This window comes from Nansenia antarctica, assembly GCF_963989245.1.
Source record: "Nansenia antarctica genome assembly, chromosome: 10".
Taxonomy (NCBI): domain Eukaryota; kingdom Metazoa; phylum Chordata; class Actinopteri; order Argentiniformes; family Microstomatidae; genus Nansenia; species Nansenia antarctica.
The window spans coordinates 20,232,504-20,248,795 of NC_137680.1; the positions used below are offsets into that span (position 1 = coordinate 20,232,504).

At 43.2% G+C, this 16,292-nt stretch overlaps 2 protein-coding genes across 4 annotated transcripts in view; one reads left to right on the forward strand and one right to left on the reverse strand.

Moving 5' to 3' along the window:
- The window catches only part of dnah5 (dynein, axonemal, heavy chain 5), a gene marked incomplete at both ends in the record, with an annotated part of 112,840 nt that extends 102,769 nt beyond the window's left edge, over positions 1–10,071 (reverse strand). For all 3 annotated transcript variants that reach the window (XM_080540149.1, XM_080540148.1, XM_080540147.1), the window contains one exon: positions 9,982–10,071. In XM_080540149.1, the coding sequence (XP_080396275.1) occupies positions 9,982–10,071 (90 nt within the window). The remainder of the gene's footprint in view (positions 1–9,981) is intronic.
- A 1,766-nt stretch (positions 10,072–11,837) lies between these two features.
- The window catches only part of triob (trio Rho guanine nucleotide exchange factor b), a 111,223-nt gene continuing 106,768 nt past the window's right edge, over positions 11,838–16,292 (forward strand). The window contains exon 1 of the mRNA XM_080541058.1: positions 11,838–11,939. Within this exon, the coding sequence (XP_080397184.1) occupies positions 11,870–11,939 (70 nt within the window). The 5' untranslated portion in view covers positions 11,838–11,869. The remainder of the gene's footprint in view (positions 11,940–16,292) is intronic.

The window sequence follows — 16,292 nt, forward strand, 5'->3', positions numbered from 1 at the left end:
ATAAAATAAAATATAAAACATTTCAAATCTAAAAAGACTCGTTTAGACTCAAGAAAATAAAACAAGTTTTAACACAGATGAATAAATTTCTACCCATTACATACAGTAAATTATGCATTAGCATAAATTAACACTCAAGGCAGTGATTCTACACATAAGGGACCTTCACACATACTTTGTATGCAGTAATCTGGCTATTAGATATCACTGATGAGTGAAGCTCCCTCTTACTCCTCCTGGACTTTGAGTCGGCCATCTAGAATTTCAATTACACGTCCACAGAATTCCAATCACGCTCAGGCTCCAACCGTGACGGCAGAATATGGGACACTTGAAAACGCTGTCGTTGAAAGAGTGGGAAAATGTCCAATAATATCCACAATGCACACTGAATCCATTGCTTTGAAGTTACTGTCTATAGTTCCAATGCTAAGTCCCACAAGAGAAATGGACACAACAATAGGTTCCCTTCACGAACATCTCTTGAATGATAATATGGTCAAGTGGTTCAGATGCTCCCCCTTCTCTGTCCCCTATAGCACTGCTACCCTGTAGCGTTAGTCAGCCTGTATACAGTTAGACACAGACACAACAGGACCAATGACTGTTGAACATTAGCCACGCCAGGCTACAGTAGCAGGGGCCTCATTCTAAAACGGACAGATAGTAAAATCTACCACAATGAGTTGCTTGGCGGTGCTGCTAGGTAACCCAGGAAAAAAGGCAAACCAATAAATTAAGAACACTTTGTGTTGCATTTCATGTGCCGGATGCAGATGCTTAAACTCTCTACTTTTATTCTCCCAATTGTCTGTCTGGAATTTAGCCTGTGAAGTCTGGAGAGGTTTTCACTTTTACTTGCATCCAACATTTTGAAACAGAGGGTATTAACATTTAATCACTACATTCAACATTGGGTTCTTGGAAGAGTGGACTAGGAAGCCTGTCTTTTATTTCTCAACCTCATTCTCGACAACTTTCTGTTCATCTGGAAATGAAACAGTAACATCGATGGTTAAATAGTAACCTATCAACAACTAAAATCGTTGAGACACATGAGCCATCCAATTTTACATTTTGCGACTGAAAAAGGCTCTTATTGTGTGTGTGTGTGTGTGTGTGTGTGTGTGTGTGTGTGTGTGTGTGTGTGTGTGTTCGTGTCTGTCTGTCTGTGTCTGTGTCTGTGTCTGTGTGTGTTCTCACATATTTTGTGATTTCAGCACTGCACATAAAGTATTGCACTCCCACCATTGTAAAGTAATTATGGGATCTATTTACTATAATCAGTCTTGTAGCTAATTAAGTCCTAAATCACTTGGTATTGCACTTCTTGGGCAAAAAAAACATCAAACGTCTGCTCCTCTCGATGCATCGGATGCCATTAATACTGTAAGGCGTGTGCGCACTGTTGAGTAAGCTCACTAATCTGCCTAGACAGCCAAATTGACTATGTCGTCTTCATTGATAAACCCGATGGAAAGACAGTTCTGGTGGGAGGATGTGGAAGGAGGAGATGATGGTAGGCAAAGATTTACAGCAGCAGGCCTTAAGGTCATGCATCAGATGCCGGAGTCAACAAGCCTGGACCTGAGAGAGAGCAAACACAGCTATTGATCTACGGGGCGAAAACACAAAGCACTGTGTCAGCATGGCAAACACAGGGGAATGGTGAGTCAGCCAACACTGCCAGAACCACTGGAAAGAAAATACCAGATAATACCAGCCAAGCCAGTGGTTGCTGGGCGACTGGCCACACCACACCTGCTCCCTCACAGTGACTCCAGACCGAGGGGCTTTCATGCTGAGTAAACAGCCACCTCAGGCTTCAACTCGCAAACAAACACCACATCACACCAAGCGTACACACCAATGATCGCCTCAACTGCAAACTATCACCTTGCGATAAGAGCTGAATGAGTGTAATGAAATGTTCTCCCCAAACACATCTGGCAAATACTAGCTTGAGGATAAGAAGTGTGTTTTGGGGAGTGGTGAAGAAAATGCATTATTGTAATGTATGTTCCATGTCTTGGAATCCATATGACATTTACAAGTTGCATATTACTTGTGAATAACTAGGTGTAGCACAAAAAACAAAATGTAATTTTGCTTGGTCCTGTTTTGGTGCAATTGTTCAATTAGCCTCAGCTCACTTATTTCGCTCCAGATAAGAGCATGTTATGTACAATACCAGCAGAAAGTACTCAGCATGGAAACCATTGTGTCCACAACACTGAGCAGAGGAACCACAGGGAGCTGTTTACTCTCATTATTCCAATCCATTTCCTCTTACCATTGCATTATACTGGGTGAAATCTCTTACCTTGATCACTCTGATGACACTCTGTTTCCACAGCTCTTTCCTAAACGCTCGAGACATAACAACTCCTCATATCACAGCTCACAATCTACAGTACCATCAACAATGTTGATACTTCAGTTCCCTAGAGAATAAACCCAACAGAATAGGCCTGTGTGCACTCAGGAGGGTAAAAAGGGCATGCCAACAGTACATTTACTCCCATCTTGCTGTTTACTGCCTAGGGTGTCAGGACAGTTAAGAACTCCTATAAACTATTCAAACAACTTAAAGACACAGGCGATTTGCCAACGTTTAACACTCCCTCAGGCGATGGGCATGGGAGTATCACAGCCTGAGGCCACTATAAGTATACCAAACCTTCTCAAGTCAAGGCTTCTTTTAGAAGCCATTGTGTAGGTGACAAAACAGTGTAAAAGGAACTTTATAATCCCCTCTCTGGGTGTCAGGTGTTTTGTCCCACCTTGAACTCTCCAACACCATAAACCCAGGTGAAACCAGGTATTAGCCCACAGTACTGTATACGCTCTCAAATAAGTGATATATATATATCTATTGTATACGTAGATGACTGCAGTCTAACATCCCTACATAGCTATACAATGATGTAGGCTTGAAAAAATAGAAAAAGCCTTAAACTTTCGGACAATTTATTTCGATTTGATGAGTGTAGTTGAGGAAAGGAGTTAATGCTTGTTTTTAGTGAAGATTCTGTCAGCGCACTACATTGTTGATAATAAGAAATCCATTTATCATTCATCACTCAAGTCTATGGACAGTTCTACTGAATAAATATAAACGTAATGGAATGTCACTCTGGAATTGTCTTATCTTTTATCCTTCTTCATAACATTGCATTACTTTATATTGCATATTGGACTTGATCGTAGAGGAACTTAATGCCGTGTCCTTGAAGGTTTTATCTTACATAGAAATATGACACATATTGGTTTTCAACGATTGTAGGTTATTCCAAAAAAAGAAAAGTAGCACTTAAAGCACTGCAACGTTATTACTATTATTATTTGGAAAGTTCCCGACTACAGTATGAAACCCAAGTTTCTGGTCATGTATTGAGTAACATTTTACCACATTATAGTCTGATAAACATGCCAGAAGACTGGTATTGTATCAAGATGAATAGAATAGTTTTCTTAAAACATTAATGATGAGGCATCATTTCCTGGACGCAATGCATTTGCTCACAGGGTGTTAAGTCACTCTGTGTGTAACTTAGAGCTCTGTAGGTCAGCTTACCTTGTTCTGATAGTCAGGTTTAAAGTGGAGCATCGTCACTGTCTACCAAACTGTCTATTCAAGCATTCCACCCGCTTAACTCGTATTACTATTGATGAGATCGCAGAGGAATTCCAGGGCAGAATAAGCTTTGCCAGGAATCAGCATCTTATTTTCCTGTCCAAAGGTTACTGTCTTAAATTATAATATTGTTTTCTCCTCAGAGGCTTTCTGACTAGATAGTGTAGTATTGGGTGACCACCTGTCGGCTAGGTAATTGTCAGAGGCAGTGCTATCCTGTTACGTCAACAATGGGTTAAGAGCTCAATGGTTCATTAGTATGCAGGATAGAGTTACAGTCCGGACCCCCTTGGGTGGCTATGGGAGAGTTCTGTAGACCAATCAGATGGCCAGACCATTACAAGGTTGTCTCATCAACTGTCAATGGCTGTTGAATAAAAGCAACAAAAATGTGAAGTCTAACAGATACAGTAGGCCTTTATATCGGGGCGGCTGTGGCGCAGAAGGTCGAGCCGGTGTCTAATGATGGCGAAGGTTGGCGGATCGGCGGTTCGAGCCCCGGCTGGCCACATGTCGAGGTGTCCTTGGGCAAGACACTGAACCCCAAATTGCACCCAATGAGCGGGCCGGTGCATGGTTGCTTGCCGCCATTGGTGTGTGAATGTGTGTGTGAATGGGTGAATGAGAGGCCGTTGTAAAGCACTTTGGAATAAGGCGCTATATAAGTCAGTCCATTTATATCATACACTCTACACCTCCAAGGTTGAAGGTAATGAGGTGTACTAGCTGCGTTCATACAGTAGATCACTCTACATGATTTGTAATTAAAGTATAGCGCCACAGGGTAATCTAAGTACAGCATCCTATTAAAACCGTGTGTGTGTACATTCCCCCTGACCCTGAACTGGCACTCTTTGGATGCTGAGACGGCTTTGAACTATAATATAGCCTATATTATGCCTGAGGAATGGCCGGCATTGATGACTGGTGTGGTAGCTGCTAGGAAAATTATTCTATTGGATTGGAAATCACCTTCACCTCCCTGCTTCCAGAAATGGCTCAACGAATTAATCAGTATCATGCAGATGGAGAGAATACGCTTCTACAACTCTGAAGTTCCCAAAAGATATTTGAACATATGGTGTCCAATTATTGACTATCTCAAAGTAAAAAATGTTTTTGATTATATCCTGTAGTGATGCAAGCCTGTACTCTTTTTTATTTTAGTTTATTTTACTCGTACTCTTTACCCTTGTAATACCTGATGTTGCATTTTGGGAATTGCTTTACACCAAATCATACTAGACAGGTATGCCTGGCAGCTTGTTGTTTGTTAGTTAGTTTGTTTGTTTGTCTTGTGTATGAAACTGAAAATAAAATATTATATATATATATATATATATATATATTGACGGACACACTGTGAATAGAAGGTGTGTGTATGTGTGTGTGTGTGTGTGTGTGTGTGTGTATTGCAATGGGCGCCTGGGTTCTGTATACATTGGCTTACAAGGAAACAATGGCTCCTTTGTAATTCCCATTCACACATGCATGCATGTACCACTGTTAAAAGTCTGAAACTAAAAAAGGATAATAACTACTACAAAGGAATAATATCAACAGGGAGGTGAGTTGAAAGTGTCAAGCACTGATCTGATCTGTTTGAAATCTGATGGGGAAATATACTAAAGAGAGATACCTTCCTCATTAAGACGAAAAATTAAAAGCGGGCTAAGTAAAGGAAATGTCATGAAATTCCACAAAACAGGTACAGTCGATCAGACTTCCTATGGTGTCTCTATGCAGCCTGTACACATACACGAAATACACAGTCGATCAAAGCCAGCCACCAATGGGGAACTGTTGAGTGACACACCACTCAAGATTAAAGGACCACCAGCATTCGCCTATGGCACGCCCAAGAAGAATACACGATCATGAGCAGGGGGGAAAAAAAAAACACCACCCAATTAGACATTCCATCAGACAACATGGTAACAGCACAGGGTGATCAGAGACACGGCTGCCTCCAGATGAGGGGTTTGAGAGCGTTTGATACTTGGGAAATGATTGCGAAGCTTTGCATTTAAAAGCAGTTACATCATCAATATTTCACCACGGCACTGACTGATTTCTTTAGTGAGCTCTGTCTCGTTTGGGGGCATCAGTGTAACAGGAGTCCCATCCATGAATAACGTATGACCCTGGTGAGATCTCAGAGAGAGAGAGAGAGAGAGAAAGGGAGAGAGAGAGAGAGAAAGAGAGAGAAGGGGAGAGAGAGAGAGAGAGAGAGAAAGGGAGAGAGAGAGAGAAAGGGAGAGAGAGAGAGAGAGAGAGAGAAAGGGAGAGAGAGAGAAAGGGAGAGAGAGAGAGAGAGAGAGAGAAAGGGGGAGGGAGAGAGAGAGAGAGAAAGGGAGAGAGAGAGATAGAGAGAGAGAGAGAGAGAGAGAGAGAGAGTACTCCCCTAGTGGAGGATGTTGCCTACACTTAGTCTCACACCCAGGAGCACGGAAATGCTGTGAAGCCCCCGTCATGGAGCATCAACTGGTTGGATGACGTGCCATTACTTGCCCTCCTATCACAGTCGTCTGACACCTAATTATAAATGGAAGACATGCCAGTCTCCAGAGCACTGGGAAGTGACAACAAATCATTATATTTCCCATGTATAGTTTTCTGAAGTGCTATCAGGAAAAAAACATATATCTAATCAAATATTCGGGTTGTGTGTACAGTGCATTAAAAGACAGTTTTGGCACTGGGTCGCTGTTTCTCAGTCGGGTAGTGTGTTAGTGACTGTGGGACTCTGTCAGCTTCAATCTCTGGCCGTGACGTCCTGGGCTTGGTTGAGTCCCTCTGCGGCTGGAGGTGGGAGGTTATCTGGAGTATCTCTCTGTTCTGCTGCCATCACACTTGACTGATGACTGGCTTGAAGTGCGCTCAGGTGGAAAATCTAAACACGAATCCCTTGCCTTCCCCTCAAACCAGGATATTGAAGAACCAAAATGAGTCCTCAGAATCATCAATCTAGTGAGGGAACAACGACAGGCTTGTCTAACATCACAGCTCCAACAAAACGGCAACATTCAAACATTTGGCACAATCTTCCTTGATAAAATCTCTTGTGTTCACGTGGAAACCACTACCATTCAGAATGCTAAACTCAAACCACCAGTCACACTATCACACTCCTCATAATGGGCAAACACCTATTGCTTTTGAATTAGCAATCACAGCTTTAGCAATAAGAAGTGAGCTCTCCTGTGTTGGAGAACAATGGCCAACTTTGCAGATAAAGGTAGAGCGAGAGGTGTGAGAGTCGGAGAAGGAGGAGGAGGACAAGCAAAAGCAAGAGGACAACCAAGACTACCTCGCAAAAAGGACGGCAATGGGGAAGGAACGTCATCGGCCAGCATGACATTGTTGAGGTTCCTGGCCAGCGAGGGGGGAACATCACCATGTGCTCAGCTATAAATCACCAAGGCGTCCTCCATCACCAGTCAACCCTTGGCCCCTACAATAGTGCCCATCTCATCACTTTCCTGGACACACCACCCAATATAGTCACCCCAGATAGACAGATGGATAGCCCAGAGCATTCCACGTACGTTTCCACCGGCCCCTGCTCTGGTCCGCAACTGGTTCATCGTCCACCCACGTTTTTCCGCTCTTCATCTGCCACCCTATTCTCCATTTCTCAACCCTATTTCAGCTTGGTGTTGGAAGGTCTATGAACACAGGCCCCATGTGCGCATACCCCTTCTACAAGCAATGGAGGACGCATGGTGATATAGCTGCTGAAGATGCAAAAGGCCTACTGATAATCTTATCATAGAAATGTTTTCCGCTGATCATAGTGTTTTCCATTGAGCACAGTGTTTAATTGGTTCTTAGAAGTGTCTATTCATTTAGACTGGTGTGTGTGTGTGTGTGTGTGTGTGTGTGTGTGTGTGTGTGTGTCATTTGACGCCAAAATGTCATTTTGAGAAGACATAACATCATTTTTAATGTAGCGTTTGCTTTTGCAATAGATTCGTGTTTAGGGTTTTGTGTGTGAGTTTTTGGATTTGTGTTAAGAGTTCGAGCCATGCTGCTTTCAGCAAATGTGTTAAAGCTATAGAGAAAACTGTAAATAAATACATCTACACCTACGACTTCACCCCCGTAAATACATCTACACCTACGACTTCACCCCCGTCCACCCCAGCAACTCCATCGTAAAGTTTGCAGACGACACCACCGTGGTGGGATGCATCTCGGGGGGGGACGAGGCGGCGTACAGGGATGAGGTAGAGCAACTGAGCAAGCTGTGCAAGGTTAACAACCTGCTGCTGAACAAGTCAAAGACCCAGGAAATCATCGTAGACTTCAGGAGGAAAAAGTCAGAGATCCAGCCCCTGCTCATCGACGGAGAGAGCGTGGAGAGAGTCTCAACCCTCCGATTCCTGGGGATGCACATGCGGGATGACCTGACCTGGAAGGACAACACAAAAGCCACCATCAAGAGGGGACAACAGCGGCTATACACCCTGAGAGTCCTCAGGAAGGAACACAGCAAGCAGGAGATACTGGTGACCTTCTACCGCGGCGCAGTGGAGAGCATCCTCACCTACGGCATCTGCAACTGGTTCTCCAGCTGCACAACAGCGGAGAGAAATGCGCTACAGAGAGTCGTGAGAACAGCACAGAAGATCACGGCGCCCCCCTCCCCTCTCTGGAAGAGCTGTACAACACACGCTGTCTCAGGAAGGCCTCCAAAATCTCCAGGGACCCGACCCACCCTGGGTACGAACACTTTACCAGGCTGCCCTCGAAAAGGCGGTTCAGGACCCTGGCCGCAAGGACAAACAGACTGAAGAACAGCTTCTACCACAGGGCCGTCCAGGCCCTGAACACAGCAAAGACCTAAGTTCTGGGCCCTGGACAGTCTGGACGGATTGATGGCAGCTGCTGGACTGAAAAAATCAGGTGTAGTGCTGAGGCACAAACATGTACATTTCAAGCCTGCAAACTGTGACACTTTAAATAAATGTGAAATAATACTATTGTGCAATATGACAACCCTAGTCGTCTATCTGTACAGTATAGTACAGTGGATAGTGTACATAGCCTTTATTTATGTAAACCAGCTCCTTCCTTTCTTGCGATTTTTTTTTAAAGTTTTTTTTCTTCCCTTTCCTAACACCAGGGGAGCCACCCCTCCTAAATTTCGTTGTTTGGTACCTGTACTGTAGCAATGACAATAAAGTCCATTCATTCATTCATCAAAAACGTCTTTATTATCTTCAAGTGATATCACTACTACACTTGGAGCGACACAATATTTTGTAGCCATTTTGTAGCGAGACTGCAGCGACAACCGAGTTCTCTTTGTAAATTATTAATTTCTTTCCACCATGTTTTCCATAATCATCTTACTACTGTATTGGTTGCAAATGATACAATGCCGCTCTCTGGTGGCCATATTGGAAATTACATGCTGAAGCCAATTGAGTGGGGTGTAAGCTGGGTGTGCTTTTGCAGAACTGAACATTATTATGATGGGGTTTTTTGTATTTGATAACAATTCTCCGTAGGGCATTCATTGCACCATTCACTGCACAGCACACATCAACATTGTGGATATACTGCCATCTACTGGACTGGGGTCAGGAATGCATCTTGCATATTTGGGCCGCAGTGTTTTCCCCCAGGCTAGGAGGGTGCCAAAGAGCACCATCACGTGACTTTTGGCAGACATTCATGACTTGTTTAAATCCAGAATAGTATTATTATTCAACAGAATTTAGTAGCCATCAAAACAACTGGTTATCTGAATAATACACATGGTTTGAATGAAATGCCAACTGTGACTACAGCAGAGCTCTAGTCTCACTACTGGTACTTGAAAGAGATACAGTAACACATACGAGTATACTGTTACAGTTACCCAAAGATCACTGGTTCAGGTATTGCCTCACGAGAACACGAGACTGGAATGATGTCCAACCTAACCTTGGACATCATCATCGAACACCCTAAACAAAAAATACATTTCTCCAAAATAACATTTTGGTAACTTGATGAATGTTATATAGACAGGCTACTGGTCTGTAGCCTATGCAAAGCAGTAATTCTGTCCATACTGATAACAGTAAGTTACACAATGTCTAATAGCATGTTAATTACAGAAATATACTACAACAAAGACTCTCTTGCAGTTGCATCAGGTGTGATTTTAGAGACAAATACTGTTCTAGTGTTGGAATGCTCTTCACCAGGACCCTAACATTGGACGGAGGAAGAAACACCTTGCCGGCTTAAAAAATACAATCATATTATGCCTCCACCCGACAAATAAAAGACGAACAACCCTCCCATGAAACATACCCAATATTATTGCAAAAAAAAAGTCCATATCAAACCTGCATTTCCTTGATTGATTCCACGGGGGCTGAGGGTTGAGAGGACCTGTTTCTGAAGTTGGACTTCGCAGGCCGGGGGCTAAAAGACATGTTTAATCTCCACCACGAGCATTTAGTAGACTATAAAGTGTGCATTTTCAGGATTCTGAAGCCAGGCTGATGAGCTCTGTACGTCACGTGGATGTGTTTGCATTCGGTCCTCGGTACCCTGGCTCGAGCTGCGGTTCCCAGATAACACTTTAAGCCCACCAATAATGTGTTGTTTAGCTGTTTCCTTGGGAACGTCGACGTGGGTTTCTGGGGGTGGGGTGGCTCAGGGGGTAGCCCCGGCCCGTGCAGACCCATGCAGTGAGCATGCCCATCCCAGCCAATACCCCGTGATTAGAATCCAAACGTGCAGGAGAGGAACTGCCCAAATCCCACATGGTTTAGCATGGTCCATGATCATCTATACATGTTTCTGTCCTAGTGCAAATTGAATAGTGAATTGTCTTTAATTCTAAGGGATGTGTGATCCAACTTGTCAGATATGGTTGTGAATTTTTTTTTTATATCCCCGATCAAATTGGCTAGTGAAAAGCTTAGAAATGTATCCGTTCTATGGCCATGACATTTCTGTGATTGTGACATTGTAGGCTAAAAAAACAGCCGACACCCAGTGAACGTTGAGTGCAATACATACATTGTTGCTGATTTTATGTTGTTGTTCTTATCTTAAATTTTTGTTTTTTTCTAGTATGGCATGTAATCAATAGGCCACATGCACGCACTTCGTTTGCAATGTTCGATAGGCTATGTGCATTTTGACACAAAACATTCCCGTACGTGCGTCCTTTTAGAATTCCAGTATAACTCAATTCCAACGCGTCGTAGAAAGCATTAGGTGGCAGTGTTCGATCGCAAAAGAGAAGCAAGTCAGGGCCCAGGCAGGCAAATAATAGGATACATACAGTACATCATCGTGCACCATACATCCGTACGCTCCTTGTTAGGGAAACAACCCCAAGTCAGACAGCCCAGCCCAGGTACCCTCTGAAATATTTACTGTTGTTCAATGGTCATTTAAATGATCCTCATGATCTTATTGGTGCTTGAGGAATATAACCTATTATTATATTACATAGGGCCTACCTATTACCGAGGTAGGGGCCTATAGCCTACAACTGCCTCACCCGATCATAACACAAATAAGCGTGTTTAAACAACATATTTGTAAACAACGTAGGTTATTTGTAAACCACCATAATGTAAAACCATTATGGATAAACAAATAATCAGAAATGGGCCTATGCTATGTTTTGAATTGTTATGTTCATCTTATATACTGCCTTTGCATAATATTTTTTATTTTTTACGAGAGGTGTTACATTTATTTCTTCAGTTCTTATCCCTGATCCATTCTGCAGTCATGCAGCAGGTCTACCAGAGATGGGGCAGTCAGATCACATCGGTTGGTTCCAGTAGGCTATACCATAGAGACGTCGCCTAGGTTTCATGTCTTACAGTAGTAGGAATGATTCGGCTGCACAACCCAGTGAATAATTTTCTCATAATATAGGCCTAATAAAGCAATGTATTATTGTGACAAACTGCATCAGAATCTCAGGATTTCCACTAGACTCTCAAGTCAAGACCTCCCCTTTCCCAGCAGAGAGACTTCCCCCTCCTCGGCTCCGGTGGAGCGCCGCCGCTCGGTAATAAGAACGTTCATCCCAGCCAAGATGGAGGTCCGCTGCTTATTGCAGAGAGAACAGATTGCGTGACTATTACAGTTAGACCGATTCGCATTTCAATGAAAGCTGTTCTATTTCCCTCTCCGTGGAACATTTAGAGAAAGTCGGGTGATTCTCGGGTGGATTTTTGTTCCCGTTATCGTGATTCTCCAGCCATGAGCTCCGGAGAGGGAATAGATGAGGCTGCTAAGGACGCGGCCGACATAGCGGCGTTTTTCAAATCCGGTAAGTCAAAGAGGGGCGATGCTCCCCCCTGTCCAGCCATCGGTGGGCTATTATTGATACATTGTTCCTCTGTGGATAAGCAACCTTAATGCCAGCTGGTAGGTGCGTCGGTGGTGAGAGAGATGCGTTGGAGAGAGAGCTAATCATTAAAGACTCAGCAATAGTCGCGACTGTCGGTCTCATGCGTTTGATTTCTAAATGATTGTAGTAGTAAATGTCGTAAATGTGATTTGGAGAATTAGACCATATGTCATATGTTGATGGATTAGCCATTATATAGAAATATAATTAAAGCATGAATTACAATCTCCCTGGGTGATCTTGGTTATCTCAAATGAGTATCTTTGGCTGTGCGTCACAACCACAAACATTTTTGCTTTGAGCTGAAACATCTATAGAACAGAATCATGTAGATTGTGTGTTATTATTTTGACTGTCAATTATAAATCATATTATCTGATTTTGTTTCTGAGATCTACGAACTGAAACAACCTATACTCGCTTGATGTAGCTATGCTTCTTCTAATGATAATGGAAGTATTACCAACCAAGAGTAAAGTGATCATCTCATCCTAATGTATTTATTACCCAAGTACATTAGGATCCTCCGAATCTGTGCGTTATGAGGAAATATTAGAATCTAATTATCGGCAGTGTATTATAGGTAAGAATTGTGTTGAATACAGTTTTTGGAGTGTAGCATACCTACCTAGGGAAAGTTCTCAGACCGTGAAGACCACCTCTGATCCAGCAGCAGCTGTTAATTTGCTCTCAGCTGTTTTTGGGGCACCTGGTGCCTCTTGGTCAAGAGGTCTTCTGCTATCCACCATATCCATTGATCACACACACACACACACACACACACACACACACACACACACACACACACACACACACACACACACACACACACACACACACACACACACACACACACACACACACACACACACACACACACACACACACACACACACACACACACACACACACACACACACACACACACACACACACACACACACACACACACACACACACACACACACACACACACACACACACACACACACACACACACACACACACACACACACACACACACACACACACACACACACACACACACACACACACACACACACACACACACACACACACACACACACACACACACACACACACACACACACACACACACACGTTGGGATAGAATTGCACATGACCAGGTCTGTGATATTTTGGAAAGAACATTGATTTAGTTGATATGCCAGTGATTGTAAGTCCTTGTCGTGTTCAGTAATAAGAATTAATAGATCATCAAGTTAGAACACATATTGTAGGTCTACAGTAAACCTGTCCTCGCTGGGCTCCTCAAATGTAGTAGTAATAATATTTGTTGATATTATGTACAGTCTAGTGTGACTCTAACAAGGTTCAGAATGCATAAATTCCCCAAGGCTCCTTCCAATAGTTTAACCACACATTTTCTCTGACAGTTTGGAATGCTATAATGGTTTGTCATCAGTTGTCGCATTCTCTACGGTTGGAATGTAGCCATTGTTACTCCAATGCTACTTTTTGTTGTAGCTGTTGTTGTTGGAAAGTTGACAATAGCTAGCTAGCTATGACATAATGTTGGCCCACTGTATGAACAGCATTTGATTGTGAATTGTACCCAAAGCACCCGCATTTACAATACTTCTTCTAGGACATTATGAAGTGAATCAGAATTAGCAAATGTCTTTTGTGACATTGTTTTGCTTCCAGATAACACACTGATATTGGATGTGCCTAAACTGGGAGAGTGATGAGAGAGGCAAGGAAAACATGATCTCTGAGTGTGTCAAAACAGCCATTCAAAGCAATGGATAGAATGTCTGGCGGTATATCCTACACCCTATTCATCCTAGAGCCATGCTGGAAAAAAGAGGCTATCCCTCTTTCTGTAACCTCTCCAGCATGCTGCCTAATTGCTGCTGGCTTGTTGAGCGTCGAAATATTGGCACACAGCTGCTCTTTCTTGTTGCACTGAACACATTTTTTGTTTGCTCTGGGTTGCACCGCGATGCCCTAGTTAGTCACTGAGCCTTGAGTAGAACTCTTGTGGAGCACTAGACAGCCCCAAGTTTCTCTATGTCATTTAAGACCAGCCTAATTTTAGTGTCAGCCTGTTTGAGAGTGTCTAACTTGATGATACTTGAGTTAGTCTCAAATGTAAGACGATACTGTACTCATAACATCATATTTAGCTTGATTAGAGAACTGGGTTATCAACAACAACAACAAAAAAACATCTTCTGAGCTTAATTGCGCCCTCATCCAGTACACACATTTGCAGGCTAGAGTTGCCTTTGCAATCACTCCTGATGTGCATCTATTTCTCTTTCTCCTTGATGCAAGTGTTTTTAGAGCAGAGTATTCATCCAAAAGTCCCACATTGAATATCACTGATTGTGTCCTGAGTCACCCTCTTGAGGTTGTCACAACTTAGTTAGTCAGTCCACTTGAGAATGAGGCACAGCAGCTCTGCGGCAGGCCTAGGATCTCCATGAGCCCACATAAAGCTGTAGGACTACGTCTCAAAGTATTCAAAATATGGGAACGCGAGCTATTGAAGGAGCCGTTTCTGATGTTTAGCTTTGGGAAGGTATAATGATGTCTTGGTCTGTTTGATCTGGGCATGCTTGACCGTGCAATGAACATCGTTGTGTCCACTGCTGTAATGCAGAGCTGCTCTCTGGCTATTCATAGCTGAGCTGTGTGGCATTGGCCTCAGCGACCCAAATCAAGATGTCATTTCAGTAGTGGTTACTGTATGAATCATGAGGTTGGATTAGAAATTCCTGCATTCTAATAATTTATGCATCATGGTCTATACTGTACCTGTGGAGTACGGTAACAGCGCTCTGTTACTGTTATGCTGTCTAGTAGTTGTTACTTAAAGTGCCACATGCGTATAAGAACGGTTCATCTCAGTGTTGCCTGGGGTTTACAGAACTTCTATGACGCCATGTTTGTAAATGAGTGCAGTCAGCCAGGCACCCCACGTTGGTAATTGCAGGGTCATAAGATACAAGTCACCCGTCATACCACCAATGGTTTAATGAGACTTTCGCTTCCAACAAAGATCTAGTGTTTACTATGTGAAAGTGCCCAACTATTTCTGGCCCGTATCAAATATCAAATTATCGTAGTTAGACGCCATTTGCTACCACATAGCTGTTTTGCTCATTTATCATATTAGAGTTGTGTTGTTCGTACCAGAAGGACCATTACATGGCCGATGGTGTAAATCACTATGCACTTTGTGTGCATGTCTGTGACTCACATTCACAGCATGAGGTGTGCTGAGGTACTCGCATTTGATTGGTTGAAAAAGCTCCTTACTTTCATTATGTACCCGCTCCATGGAAAGATGTATTGCAGTCTAGTGGTGATATTGGGTCAAAGTAACCATCTATATCAACTGTAATTAAATGAGCAGAATCATAATGTGTTACATACGGGTAGACGTACAAGTCTTACCCTTTTTTAGGAAATAATATTACCTATGAAAAAAAGCATGGCATCATGTGTAATTACACAAAACTGGTGAACAACATGTCATTCAAGGTAGCAGGGCATTAGTGATGGAATGTGAGTGTCATTGACGATGAGCTATGTTGTCAATTTTGAACCCGTTGGCCTGTAATGTGAGCCAAATCGTTGTGCTGTGATGCAGCATTATTATCATCCAGTGTCATCGTGCTTATCGAGGCAGAAAGCTCACGCTTTTGTAATGAAACTGTCTGCTGAGGAAGGAGGAGGAGGAGCACTTTAACCGACCAGTAAAGTCTTGGCTCTGTTAATAATGTCATAGGGCTCAGGATGCTCCACAATCAGTTCACATTATGAGAGTCGAAAGAGGGACACGGACAAACAGCCCTGCAAATTATAGAGTAGCAGAGCTTTTGGGTGGAGTGCGCGCTGCGTTTGCCTCCTATTCTACAAGGTCAGAGTCCTCCTGCCTGCGTCCTTACAGTACGGCCGTGTAATTGGCAGTTGTTGGTTGAAGTGGAAGTATAAAGCACCGAGTGGCACTGCAGCATGAAACATCCGTGGCCATGCCATCCTCGTCATTGTGGAACAGAGAGGCTTTTGAGTTGTTTTGCTCAAGTCTCTCTCAGTGGTTTCCCCCCTTTCTCTCTCTCTCTCTCTCCTCTCTGTCTCTTGAAAAAGCCCTACTGTATGCTCATGAAGGGGGACCAGATGTTGAAGTGGCTGCCTGTTATGGACGTGTTTATTGGAGCTGTTTATAAGAGAGGACAGCAGGAGTATTTGAGAGAGAGGATCCGTGGCGATGCTTCCTGA